At 43.1% G+C, this 14305-nt stretch overlaps 1 protein-coding gene across 8 annotated transcripts in view; it reads right to left on the bottom strand.

Moving 5' to 3' along the window:
- The window catches only part of Nbas (NBAS subunit of NRZ tethering complex), a 289617-nt gene that overhangs the window by 110261 nt on the left and 165051 nt on the right, over positions 1–14305 (bottom strand). For 4 of the 8 annotated variants that reach the window (XM_015995503.3, XM_015995505.3, XM_076559874.1 and 1 more), the window contains exons 36-38: positions 12336–12503; positions 8057–8170; positions 7492–7579 (exon numbers count right to left, since the gene is read on the bottom strand). In XM_015995503.3, the coding sequence (XP_015850989.2) occupies positions 7492–7579; positions 8057–8170; positions 12336–12503 (370 nt within the window). The remainder of the gene's footprint in view (positions 1–7491; positions 7580–8056; positions 8171–12335; positions 12504–14305) is intronic. The other 4 variants (XM_042267446.2, XM_015995506.3, XM_076559875.1 and 1 more) reach the window with 1 other exon arrangement.

Below are 14305 nucleotides of genomic sequence, written 5' to 3'. Positions count from 1 at the left end.
TACTATATGAATAGCCCAAAGTAAATGAAATTTGATTCTGGAAATACATTGCAGGATTCCCACACAAATCTTGCCTTACTTGGACAAATATTGAAGTTATTAGTGTAATCTGAGCTTAGCTGGTGGCTGGAAGAGTGAGGAACAACCACAAGTGTCAAAGGTTTCCCTAGAATTCACATTGTCCTGTGGTGACTCACGGGAGAAAATACCGCACTTTCTCTACACTGTGTTCCGTTTCTGTAAAGAAAAGATACATTCCTAATGTGTTCTCAAGCCTTAGGAACCAAATGAACCACTTTCAGGCCTCCAAAGAAATCATCAAGTTCTAAAGACGTTTTTAATCAAAAGCTATTCCTTTCAAAACCCATTTCCAAACTCATCCCTTCATTCAGTATTAAGAGAAACCTTCTCTAAGAAGACATTCTCTAAAATAAGAAGCAAAATCCTTGTCTTTAGGAATAAATGGGATAGGACAAGAGGGAGTCTCTAAACAAATAATTTTAAAATACAATATAAAAAGCCTCAATCACATTTTACCAACAATTACAGGAGCAAGACAGAAGCCCAAGACGATGACTGTGTCCTTGAAGACTTGAAACTCAGGGATGGGTGACCTACAGCCCAAGCCGTATGCTTTAGACATCTGAATGACTGGGGACTACTTAAGAAAACTTTGGTTGTACATTACAGAAACCCCACACACAATGGTCAGCAATGGGACTGCATTTCCCAGGGAGCTCTCGGGGAGAGCTGAAGGTCTGACCAGTATCTACCTCACAGTATCTGTCATTCAGTAGCTGTCTACCAGTCCTCTGGAAACCTTATTTTAAAGGAATAAAGAAATTTCAGTGTTTCCCATACTGAGAACTGTTGCCTATTAATTTTATTTCTTGAAGTCTTTTCAAATGTGACCTTTAATTGAAGCCTGACCTAGGCAGTTTCCACTTCTACCCCCATTTTCTTCAGATTAGCTCACTAAACTGAACCCACTCATCTCTTCCCAGGGATCCCGCAGGAGCGCCTGCCTCACGAGTGGCTTTGTTCCAGCTAGCGCAGGACCTTGCTTCCCAGAGCTGTGGCTGGAGCCAAGCTCAGTCCCACCTGGGAAATTAAGATCCATTACTGACAATCTTCTCATCACATCTTTATTGAAACATCGGCTCAACTTTTCCTTGATTTACTGTGCATCTCGTCATTTCCAGAAACCAAAAAGCCACCAAGGGATTAAAGTTGGCTTCCACAGGGGATGTAACTAGGCAGATGCTCACAATGCGGAAGATTCTCCAAGGCAAACAAACAGGGCACCAGAAGAGGAATGGCGGCAGTTAGAATAAACAGCCTCCAGCAGGCATTTCCAAAGGGAAAGTCTTCATCCACACGCAGAAATCCCAGAAAGTTTATTCTAAAAAGGCTCTACTATGTCTCAGATACAAGTCCCAAGCTGTTACTAACATCTCTCAATTTAGGTAATATACACACACAGTTTATACCAAAACAACAACAGAATAGAAAATATGTAATTTTCATGTACTATGAGTACGGCAAAAATGTCCCTTTTAAGTTTTCTCTAAGAGTCATCATTGCCCTCGAAGTGAAAGCATCACAAATGTTTGCTCCAATGTAACAACACCCACTCAAATGCTGGATACATAGTTATGCCGATTATGTTCTCTATTTTCTGTCTTTACAATGTTTTGACATTTTGGAGTCCTTGCTAATCACAGAGAGGCTATCCTCCTAAGAGCTAGCTGATGTTGGACATGGTGAACAGCTTATGAGCCTAGATTTGATGTATAAAATAAATCCAGAGTCCAAACTCTAAACCAATTTCTCCGACTTGGTTGTTACATACTGTCCGTCAATTATTTGTCTTAAATCACTTCCAGGCCTGGTATTAGACAACTAGAGTCTAAATCGACAGCCTCGGGATATCCATTATATCAAAGTTAACCTTGCCCATGCTCCCCTCCCCTCTTATGAGAATATCAATAACAGCCTTTATACATGCTTTCCCTGACTCCGCTAGCCACTGCTGCCCACCAGGTTCTTTTCCTCCTGTTTTAGGGTCTTTATCAACCACTTCCCTTCATGGCAATCATTTTCACACCTATGTGTCTGCACACCTAAGGAAACCTAAAATCCCTGGTGCAGTTTAGAATGACAACTAGGGCAACAACTAGAACTACACAGTGAAACTCCGACAGATTATAGAGGAGGAAGGGAGCCAGCTCCACAATCAGACAGCCCTGGAGAAAATGACCAGGTCCTCCTGATGTGCGTTTCAGACTCGAGGAGGCTCTGCTGTACATGCCATAGGACACCTTCCCCAGCACACTCTGGGAGCAGCAGCAACCGCAGACATTCATGAATGTGCTGCAAAGCATTTCAGACTCTTACTACGGGGGATAAGCAGAGAGTCATAACCTCGTGTCCGCTTAGTTCAGGCTGAGATGTCAAACAAGTCACAATAAGCGCTTTTGGTCTTCAGAGCATCCTGGATTTGGGGTCTGAGCGTGCCGGCCTCTTAAGCGAACAGTAAGTGACGCACGCAGGGGAAGTGCAGAGCCGTGCCTAGCAGACAGAGCTCTGGGTAGCCCGCTTCCTCCATCGGCAACTGGCTTCAAGGGCTGTTTTTCAGTTAGGACTTGTTTTGATTTCCGCCCCCCAAAACTGATTGAATGGTAAGTCCTTCTTGTAAGAGGTACCACAGGTAAAAGAGGCAATTACTTCCATTTTATAAAAATCAAATTTTTAAAGCCTTAGTAATCGCATTTAAGCAAGGCGGCCAACTTCACTCACTCAGAAGGGACTGTGCACTCAAACAGCCACCCTGGGTGACGGGTTTGTCCGCCCGCAGCTGTCTGCTGTTGCCTACCACTCAACAGTGCTTTGCAGCACTCAACAGTAGTTCAGTCACCACTCATCTTCTCTGTGGAGGATGGCAGTGGTGTCCACTCAGCTGCAAAGGAGACTTCGGGGTCCCGGTAAGTCCTTTCTTTACTGTGTGCCTTCTGCCAACACACAAGTCACGGATGTCTAGGGGAAAATAGTCTTCCTTTGGCAACTAGCCATTCTCACACCTCAACAGTCTTCCTTTCTTTTCATTGCTCATCTTAAATGAGTGGTCCAGCACACGGTATTCACTCCTTCATGTCCATTCCCTGAGTTCTGCTCATCTTAAATGAGTGGTCCAGGACATAGTATTCACTCCTTCATGTCCATTCCCTGAGTTCTGCTCATCTTAAATGAGTGGTCCAGGACATAGTATTCACTCCTTCATGTCCATTCCCTGAGTTCTGCTCATCTTAAATGAGTGGTCCAGCACATGGTATTCACTCCTTCATGTCCACCCTCTGAGTTCTGCTCATCTTGAAGGAGTGGTCCAGCACACGGTATTCACTCCTTCATGTCCATTCCCTGAGTTCTGCTCATCTTAAATGAGTGGTCCAGGACATAGTATTCACTCCTTCATGTCCATTCCCTGAGTTCTGCTCATCTTAAATGAGTGGTCCAGCACATGGTATTCACTCCTTCATGTCCATTCCCTGAGTTCTGCTCATCTTGAAGGAGTGGTCCAGGACATGGTATTCACTCCCTCATGTCCATTCCCTGAGTTCTGCTCATCTTGAAGGAGTGGTCCAGGACATGGTATTCACTCCTTCATGTCCACCCTCTGAGTTCTGCTCATCTTGAAGGAGTGGTCCAGGACATGGTATTCACTCCTTCATGTCCACCCTCTGAGTTCTGCTCATCTTAAATGAGTGGTCCAGGACATGGTATTCACTCCTTCATGTCCACCCTCTGAGTTCTGCTCATCTTGAAGGAGTGGTCCAGGACATGGTATTCACTCCTTCATGTCCACCCTCTGAGTTCTGCTCATCTTAAATGAGTGGTCCAGGACATGGTATTCACTCCTTCATGTCCACCCTCTGAGTTCTGCTCATCTTGAAGGAGTGGTCCAGGACATGGTATTCACTCCTTCATATCCACCCTCTGAGTTCTGCATCCCTGCATCTCAGCAAAGGCACTGGTAGAACTCAGTTGAACTATTTTTCTGTTTCACTGTTTACAATCTTTACCTTTTAGAAAAACAGTAAATATTAACCCTACATCAAAACCTTCACAGCATAATGTTGAGGAGGGAAGAGTCATGCCTGCAATTTACCTTGAAATCCATACAAAATCGCCTGGCTTGGTGGGAGAAGGGTGGAGAATAAAAACTACAGTATGACAGTAAAAGACAAATTGCCAACTCTAGATGTAGGGCTAGGGGTCCCCTCAATGCAGAATGTTTTCAATTTTATTATGTAACTCTTTTTTTTTTTTTTTTTTGGTTTTTCGAGACAGGGTTTCTCTGCGTAGCTTTGTACCTCTCCTGGAACTCACTTGGTAGCCCAGGCTGGCCTAGAACTCACAGAGATCCGTCTGCCTCTGCCTCCCGAGTGCTGGGATTAAAGGCGTGCACCACCATCGCCCGGCCTCAATTTTATTATGAATAGCACATGTTTTAGTAAAGTTGCGGAGGGAAAAGTCTTCCCTTACAATTAAGTATTTTGAATGTTCAATCTCGCTGAGTTCACCTATTGCTCACAGAAACTTCCTACTAGAACAGTTATCTAGGTCTGGTGCCCAGCACTCAGCCAGCTAGGCTCATAACCAATCAGGTGCTTTCTACTAGAACCACAGGTGTCCCGGGAACACCCCCATCACAAGCCCAGGTGGGAAAGACCATGTCTCTTCCCTAATCACTATACAACTGCTAGCATCACATAACATTTTTCTTCCACAGAAGATCACAACTCATTAATCTCCTCCAAGCTAGCCTGGGGCCTCTCCTAACAGACCAGCCATTAAAGTCAATTGATGGGAGGACTGGAAAGGAAGGGAATCATGTCTTACACCACCCTGAGCATCCAAACTTTCCTACAGCTATCACTGGAAATCAAGAGTTGCTGCAAAGGGCCACTCAAGCCCCACACAAAGGACACATGGCAGCCTTGGAATCAAGGTCTGACACATTTCAGAGAGGATAAACACACTGACAAGGGGTTTCATGGGGACCCACAAAATTCCATATGGGCTAAAGAAAATCACAGGAACTTTACATCATAATTTAAAATGTATGTATTTTAAAAAGAACTGCTCTATTTTTTAGCAGTGTATAGGAGTTTAATTTGCAATGCTTGTCTGCAAACCTTGGAGGCAATGCATTTTTTCAAAGAAGTTTAACATCCCAAACCAGATCATCTGTGCCAAGCCTCTAGAAAGCACTCCACGGTGAGCTCCATTCTAGAACTAAATGTTCACCCTTATTATTGATTTGGAAATCATTAGCCATTAAATCATTCATTCAGCTAAAGAAATAATGATTATTTTTTTCAGTTGGTTTCCATAAAAACTTTTTCATCAATTTTATTAAGAGAGTCTAAAAATTCAAATCATGCGGGGAAGTATAACATGTGTTATAATCCATGTCAAAAGCCATCAGGACAAGAATCACATTTCTATCATGATTTTAATTTTACTTAAATTTAGTTTGCATCATTCTTCAGTTCTGCTGGGTTTCTGGCCATTACCTCATGTTATAAAACTATTATGCATAGTTTCTCTATATATTCGCATTATTCAAAGACATCATATTTGCTAGCCAGATCAAGCTTTACAAAAGATAAATCCAAATAAAAGAGGTTATTATTAAAACCATCCCTATACTGAATGTTCACAGCAAACTAAGGGCACGTACAAAATATCCTTTCTTTGCCCTAAAATGTTTTCCATGCAGTAATATTGGATATTTAAAAAACTATACCAGGACACACAGATATGCCCTGTACCCTGATATCCTACTGACCCCACCAACAGCACACAAACATGCATTCAGATCAACCGAGAGCACACGCTACATCCACTGATCCCAGGACCATGGTCCCCACATCGCCCTTCCCCACCACACGGAGAAACAATCACTTGGTGTGTCCCAAACAGACCACCCTGTAGCTTCTGGCAGGACCGATAATAGATTAGCAACTGGGGTCTAAGCTTCAGGTTGAACAGAACAGAGAGAAATGATTCAGGTGCCTTCTCTGTCCTGAAAGGAAAAAGGGCCCAGAGCACAAACATGGGAGAGTTTGAAGAAAGGATATATTGTAGTTGGGATGAACAATGTAGGAAAAAATTTACACATTGAGTTTACTGCAATTTCATAATCTAATGGACCCAAATCTAAAGATTCTGAAAGAAAAGGTCTCCAATTTGATCTGAAAGCTTCAGTATTTCTTGAAATTCTCTAAGTGATTCTAATATGTAATCAGTAAAGAGAATATTAGAGGTGGATCCTGAGAAAAGGGAAAAATAATAATTGGATTGTCAAGCGTGAGGTGGAAGCCGGATAAACAAGTCAGAAGATATCTAAGCACAGGTACACAGGTGGAGCCTCGCTGTGACGTCACCCAAGACCCCTGTCCAGGGCTGGAATGTCTACTCTGAACCCTTTACAGACCTCCCCGGTACTCTCACCATTGCCTCCCGCCCTGCCTGTCCCTTCATCCAATGACCAGAGACAGCAGACGTGGGACCAACTCCTAGGTACTACCTGACTCTAGCTTACCAAGTGCAAGTCAACATTAAAGCCAATCTATTTCCTACGTTCTTTCTCAGTACACTTTCCCCAAGTTTTGCTGCACACAGCCGAGTGCTCCGGCAGCCTGGATGGCAGAGGCCGGACTTCTGGGCAGAGGCAGGTGCCTAGCACGAGGTAACTGAAAGCTATGTGAGGATGCCCAAGAAGCTTTGCCCTCCTCACCTCCCTTCCTTCTCACTAATGGCCTGGCATAGACCAGATGGCTGGAGCTCCAGCAGCCTTTGAACCTTGAGAAACACTGATGACAAAGGGCAGAAGAACAGGGAGACGTTACTGAATAAACACCTCAGACAGGCAAGATTGCTCGGCATTTGAGGTATCTGCCCACAGCCTCATGAACCGAGAATCATTCCTCAGGACTCACATGGTGAGAGCAAGAACTGACTCACAAGTGGTCCTTAAAGACAGACACACACACATATGTTTATAAAAATTATTTTTTAAAAAAGCTTACAAACCCCAAAAGAAACATCAAACTAAAAAAGAGAAGTAGGAACAAAGACAAGTAAGCTGCCTTTAATAAACTTGCACATTTCTTTCTTTTCCAGACATTCTCCCTGGAAATATGTCACTATGTAGAAACCTCTGTAGATCAACACCAGCTCTACATTCAAAGAAAAGAAGTAAACACTGAGCACAGTGCACCATTCACTGTGACCAATAGCATCTTAAAGACAGGAAGTGTATGATATTCAAATTTACATGTGACCATAGAAAACAGTAAGAACTCAAATACTTTCAACGAAGTGATAGATGCCATTAGGCAATTCAAAATTACTGATTTTTTCCCCCAGATTCATTGCTCTTCTAATAGGACCTGAGCCCCGCTGGGAGGTTACAGCCTGCCTTACCTTCCGTGGTTGGAAACACTTCTGTTTTAGCCTCTGCCAGCTTTCCAGTTCTCAGCAACACTTCAGCAAAGCTTTCCACGGGAACCTGCTGATAGGTGGCAGGGTCACTTCAGATGACACAAAAGCACACATTATACTTAGAAAACACGATTGCAGGATTGCATGGTGAGCTGGATAACTATGTCTCACTAATGCACATTGTTTTATTTAACACGTAGGTGGACTTTCAACTTGCAAAATATTGTGATCTATATGAAACAAATCCCAGAACTAATAACCACCATGTTAAAAGCCAGGCTCAGCCGGGCGGTGGTGGCGCACGCCTTTAATCCCAGCACTCGGGAGGCAGAGGCAGGCGGATCTCTGTGAGTTCGAGGCCAGCCTGGACTACAGAGTGAGTTCCAGGAAAGGCGCAAAGCTACACAGAGAAACCCTGTCTTGAAAAACCAAAACAAAACAAACAAACAAACAAAAAAAAGCCAGGCCCAAGATGAACTTCAGGAAGATTGTAGTTTCTCCTTGTTCGTGTCAGTTCAACCTGTCTTCTTAAGCACACTGTCCTTACCTCAGTGACAAAGGGGTTAGTGATGACCGACTCGTAGAAAGGATGGCATCCTTGCTGTGCAAGGTCGTCGTTGGCCACAGTTCCCATTCGATATGCTCCACCAAATTCCTGCCCCTAAGAAGAACAGTGAGGGGAAAAGAGGATTAGAAGAGACACCAATGACAGGCAGAAAGGAGAAGCAGAAGGGTGGGAAGTGGGGGTGCTGCTTTCAGGAGAAAGGAATCAGTGTGTCTGGTACACCTGAGGCAGGGTGACACAGACGCCCAGCAGAGGACCTGGGCGACAGCAGCTGCGGCCTGTGAGCAGCATTTCCACCGCCCTGCTGCAAATCGGCGGGCTTGGCCATGCCGACATCAATGCATGAGAAGCACTGGGGAGCAGCATTGGTCAGAAGAACCAGATAAGATGCCACCCTGGGTGGCTCTATTCACAAACCGCCAGCGGGTCTGAGTAAGGCGAGCAGCCAGGACACAGACTGTTAACACCAAAGGTGATGTCCCTCTGACAACCCTGCAGATTTTGTTCTGCGTGCTATCACAGGTCTATGACCCTCCACTGAAACGGTCCCCTCAAGGAGGTCTGACGGTTTCTCCAGGCCAGGCTCAGGTCTGCGTGCTCAAGTCTCACCAAATCACAGCATGGTCCACTTTCACTAGCTGGACTCCTTCAGTACTGTTCCCCAATCTAAGCATCCTTCGGTGTACCACTGTCCTTCCTGGTCAGCCAGCACCTCTGCCCTACTACACTCACTGTACTTGTCTGTGCTCCTCAAATCAATGGGAAAGTAAAGTAAAAGACATTCTGTCAAAGATGACGGCAGACTTCCCGGTGGGCACAGTCCAGGAAACAACGAAGCTGCTAATGTTTAAAAAGTGATGCATCAATAACAGTGCTGAACGATTTTAGCACTTATGTTAAATAAGCCTTCAAAAAACAGTAAAACACTCCACCCGGTGGAAAAAACCAAACTGTGATAATCATAAGCCAGTGTGACAAGGAAGAGCCAGGTCTATCCCGATGGCAAGGCCAGCATCGCAGTAACTGGTGCCTGCTTTACCGACTGTGCATACCTCCGCCCCACAGGTCCTCTTTCCTGAAGAAGGCCCGCACAGACCGTCAGGAGTACTTAAAAGACTCCCCCGAAACAGCCACTCCCCCTTCCGTCATAAACGCTTGTGTGAAAGAAATGACTGGCATCTCCGCCCCGGCGAGCTGGGTCGGGATTGGCCTTTGCAGCCACATGAGCTCATTAAGAAAACGTGCGGCACACAGACGTACTATCTCTCCAAAGCTTTCCATCTCCTGCAGACAAAGTCCACAGTCACATCACAGTCTGCATGAGGCTTTCAACGCTGACCTCCTCACTAAAAGTCACTCTCGACTCCTGTGTACTCTAAAAGAACGTAAGCATGTTTCCCATACCAGGGCTGTGGATCTGCCCTATGTGGTGCAATCACATTTCTGTGTGAAATGATTATTTTCTGAAAAACCTAACTTCTCTCTAACTCAAAACTTTACTCTCTCAATAAAGTCATTATTCACTTACTTCTTCAAGTATCTTTTTTTTATTCATTCTCACTGGTTTTCTTCAAAAGTAACTTTTATAGTTCATATTAATTATACAGAGGTTACGTTAGGCATGCAATATGCCCTAATTACACACACATCTTCAGTAGCGTTTTTATAGTCCACTCCCCCATCCTCCTTCTACATGTCCACTTCTTAGTTCAGGTCCTCTCTCAAGCTTTCAACCATGAGAGAAAATGTGATAATTACCATCTTTCTGAGCATGGTTTATTTCCATTAATATGATCCTTACCAGTTCTATCATTTTTTCTGAAACTGTCAGTTTTGTTCTTTATAACTGAGCAAACTTCATTTAGAATACAAATCATATTTTGTAATTTATCTGTTCTTCTGCTGACAGGCACCGAGGCTGAGTCCATAACGTGTCATGTGAATGGTGTCACAGAGACACAAGCAGGCCACTGAAGCTGCACAGAGCACAAACGGATTCTTCCGGATATGCATCCTGAAGTGCTGTGAGTGGATCACAGGGTGCTCTTTCTTCCGTTTTAGAAACCTCGGTGCCAGGGTCCATATTGGCTGTGATTTATATTTCCATCAGCAGGAGGAAGGGTTCTCTCTTCCCCATATCCTTGTCAGTATCTGTTATTCTTTGGTGGTAGCCATTCTGATTTGAATCGAATACTAAATGTAGTTCCGATTTGCAATCATCTCATAAACAAAAATGTTGAACATTTTTTTCATGTACTCATTACCCATTTGTACTTCATTAGAAATGTCCGTCCACTGCCCATTTATCAAACTGATAATGTTATTTAAATGTTAGAGATCCTTATTATCCCAGATAAGAATTCTTTGTCAGAGGACCGCCTATTCAGTAAGGATTTCTCCATCTGGTGGACATTCTTGTCAGAATGCTGATCCTTTCTCGGCTCTGCAGTTTTCCAGTTTAATACAGTCCCGTCTGCCCATTCTTGCTCTTATCTCCTGAGCCTATTTTCCTCTACTACCCTCAATGTTTCAGGTCCTGCATTAAGGACGCTGAATTGCATAGAGAGAGAGGGGTGTAGTTTCACTCTTGTATGTGTAGATAGTCAGTTTTCCCAGCACCTCTTGTTGAAGAGGCTAATTTTTCCCCACTATATCATTTTGGTACCATAATTAAGAGTCAGGTGGCCTTAGGAGCATGTCCTTATTTCTAAATTTTCCACCCTAGTCCACCGGGTAGCAGACTGTGTGTCTGTATGGGGTCACTACCATGCTGTTTTTATTGTCACATCTCTGCAGTATATGTGTATGTCAAATATTGAAATGTCTCCTAAATGGCTCATTAGCTCAAGACTGCTTTGGGATTAGAGGTGTTTTATGTTCCCATGTGTATTTCAGGATGGATTTTCCTAGATTCTGAAGAATGTCACTGGCTGGATCTGTACAATGCTTTTAATAGCATGGATTAAAAATATTCTGTATATCCAGGAACTTGGAAACCTTTCCATCTTCAACTGTATTCTGTCTCCTCCATCAATTCTTTATAGTTTTCATTGAAGAGACCTTTAAGTTTACACTTGTGGTTGTTTCTTGAGTAGTACTGTGAGTGAGACTGTCTTCAGAGTTCGTTCAGTGAGCTGATCATCACTCTATGGAAAAGCTACTGATTCCTCAATCCTGATTGTGTCCCCTGCTACATTGCTGAGAATGCTTATGTAAGTCTTCTGGTCGATTCTTTGGGGGACTTTTAACTGTAGAACCACCATCTGAAAACAAGGACAATTTGTCTCTTCTTTCTTGTTTGCATCTTTTTTACTTCTTTCTCTTGCCTTACGCATTCGGCTAAGATACAGAGGACAACATTGTCTCACACTGATTCTCTTGGAAGAGTGCTCTCTACTTTTCTCATCCAAGATAATGTTGACTACAAATCCACCATATTGAAGTTATTCTTACGTCACAGCACCATTTCATTACTATGTAGATATTTCATCTTCTCCACCATTGTAGAGAATGAAATTACACTGAAGTCTCCCCTCATTTTATTCCCAGTATTTGTAACTGTATGTGAGCCAAAGAAAATGACTACTAAGTATATATTAAATGGATGGATAGGTAGATGGTGAGGAATGAGTGAATGGAGAGAGAAAATCCATGAGTGTGTGGGATGCACGGGGATGGACGGATAGGTAGATGGTGAGGAATGAGTGAATGGAGAGAGAGAATCCATGAGTGTGTGGGGTGCACCGGGTTTGCACCCACATTTACCCTTTATTTTCTTGTAGAGAACAGAGAACGGCATGCAGTGGGGCAGAGCAGAGAAGGCAGCAAAGGAAACACAGATTAAGAACATCACCAAAGCAGCCTCAACTGTTCTACTGTTAGCTCATCTGTAACCCCAGGGTAGAAGCAGGAGTCTGTAAAGATGTCCCCAAGATGACACTGACTGTCCTCAACTACCAACTCACAGAAATACAACAGAAGCAACTGGGTACTCACAATCATTTTCTTCTTTTATCTCCCTGGATTTTAATCCTGACATATAAAACAGATGTGACTCAAATGAATCTCAGTTTCTTTGCAAGGAATACATGGAAAAGAATTACATTCTATGCAATAGATTGCTCATTCCTTACCCAATGGGAGGACCAGATTTGTTAGGATATTTTGACGATCACAGATTTATTTTGACAATAACTAGACAGCAGCACTGATGAACTGGTGTAAATCATAAACCTAATTTTTATAAAGATGCCTTGCTTACTTGGAGGGGCCGCAGGTATGCTAAAGACTTCTTCCACCACTGCCCATCACTGACAGCCTGCAGCACAGCCTTGGTAGTCGTCGTGGTATTGGACAAGACTTTCATGGTGGTTGCAGTGGTCCAGTGTAACAGGTCAGCTGAGCTGCTATCCGAAGCACTTCCATCATCCTGTGTTGAGAAGAGAAAAGGCAATGTCAAGTGCTCACTGGTAAGACGGAGCACAGCTAGCGACTGCTGACAACAATCAGACTCATTAACACCAAGAGAAACACATTTAAAGTCCACCTTAGTCGGTAATGACACAAACGTGAAAGAAGAAATGCCAATAGTGCATCATTCCCCACTCAGCTGTTTACAAAAGAAAACAAAAAGAATGTCAGTGTGTTGAGTCAACACTCACTTTCAGAAGACCTACCAAGAAGAGATGCACTTTGTTTTACCAATCCAATGGCCACACATTTTAAGTGGTTTTTAAATTATGATGTAAATCATTTAAGTAATCAATGCTTCTATGACCCCAACAAAATCAGAAGTCTCCAATAATCTGCCTTCCAATAGAAAAGGAATTGCTTTTCCTCAAACAAGTGGATGATTAATACTATGTACAAGATGTAACCTCCAGCCAATCTTGAGTTATTCAATAAGAATGTTACCTATCCCTTTAAAAAACCCCGACAAGGAGGAAAAATCATACACACTAACAGTCTTCTAAACAAAAATAACAAAGACTACATCTGTTCATATTCAAAATGATTCTATGAAAGTCAACTTTCAGGTTAATGTCTACTTACAGGATTCTCTGAAGTATTCCAGTAGGGGTTAGAAACTAACTGGTAAGCCTCTGATTCTAATAATGGTCTTGGCTTCATGGTATTAATAGCAGACCGCCCAGTTTTGTCATTTAATTCTGGGTCATGTCATTTATCAAAGTAATTAAAAAATAATAGAATCACTCAAAAGTTCTCAGGAGATCCTCTCATACGGAGCACCCAGACAGGAGCATACTCTAGATCTACTTGACAGCAGCTTCGGAAGCAGAACTAAGGATAGGTCATCCCCGTTCTTGTGCTGGGACCTGTGAGACTATTACATGGCAATGGAACTTCACAGATGATTAAGGAACCCACCGGGGAAGCACAAAGATTAAACCAAAATGGTGCACTTGACCAGTATAATGACTTGAACCCACAAAGCAGAAATCCTGCCATAGCTAGGGTCAAAGGTCAAAGACCTTATAAGGGAGAAGTTTGGGGGGGGGTGTATGTGAGAGATTTGAAATACAAAAAGACTCAACCCGCAGTTGTCGCCCTTCAAAATGGAGGAAGAGAGCCATGATCCAAAGAATTATAGTATATTCCAGAAACTTGAGCACAACTGTCAGGTGATAACAGAATGTGAATGTGCACCTCAGTCCACAAGCAAAAGGAATGAAATTTGGCCAACAACGTGAAGAAGGATAGAAATAGATTTGTCACCAGAGCCTACAACATACTTTGTTTACAGAAACCATAAAATAATGAACTGTTTCCTCAAAGCTGTGGCTTTGTGGTGATAGCAAAGGGACAGGTCAGGTTAGGACACTTACATGTGCATTTTATTATTTCTAAAGGGAAACTAAAAGGAAGCCCTTAGGCTACATTAACCAAAGCCCGGAATCTACCTAATCCCCACTGCCTGAGGCTGCTTGTAAAATGCACTGCACATGCTTTACTACGGTTCTGACATGAGAAAACATATACCCATGAACTCAATGCAACATTACAGGTTAAAGGCTAATTATAGAAACAGAGAAGACAGACGCTGTGTTCGCAAAGAACAAACCATGCTGCATTGCCTGTGCATTTTAAGATAACCACACAAAACAACTGGAGCCTAGGGAGCAATAAAGACTGTTTCTCGAGGTTCTAGTTTGGGCAGATACCATGGCTTCATTGACTTAACTGTATTGGGATCTCTCTGCAAACGGTCCT

The sequence above is a fragment of the Peromyscus maniculatus genome, chromosome 22 (genome assembly GCF_049852395.1).
Source record: "Peromyscus maniculatus bairdii isolate BWxNUB_F1_BW_parent chromosome 22, HU_Pman_BW_mat_3.1, whole genome shotgun sequence".
Lineage (NCBI taxonomy): Eukaryota > Metazoa > Chordata > Mammalia > Rodentia > Cricetidae > Peromyscus > Peromyscus maniculatus.
This window is presented reverse-complemented; position numbering and strand designations above follow the sequence as displayed.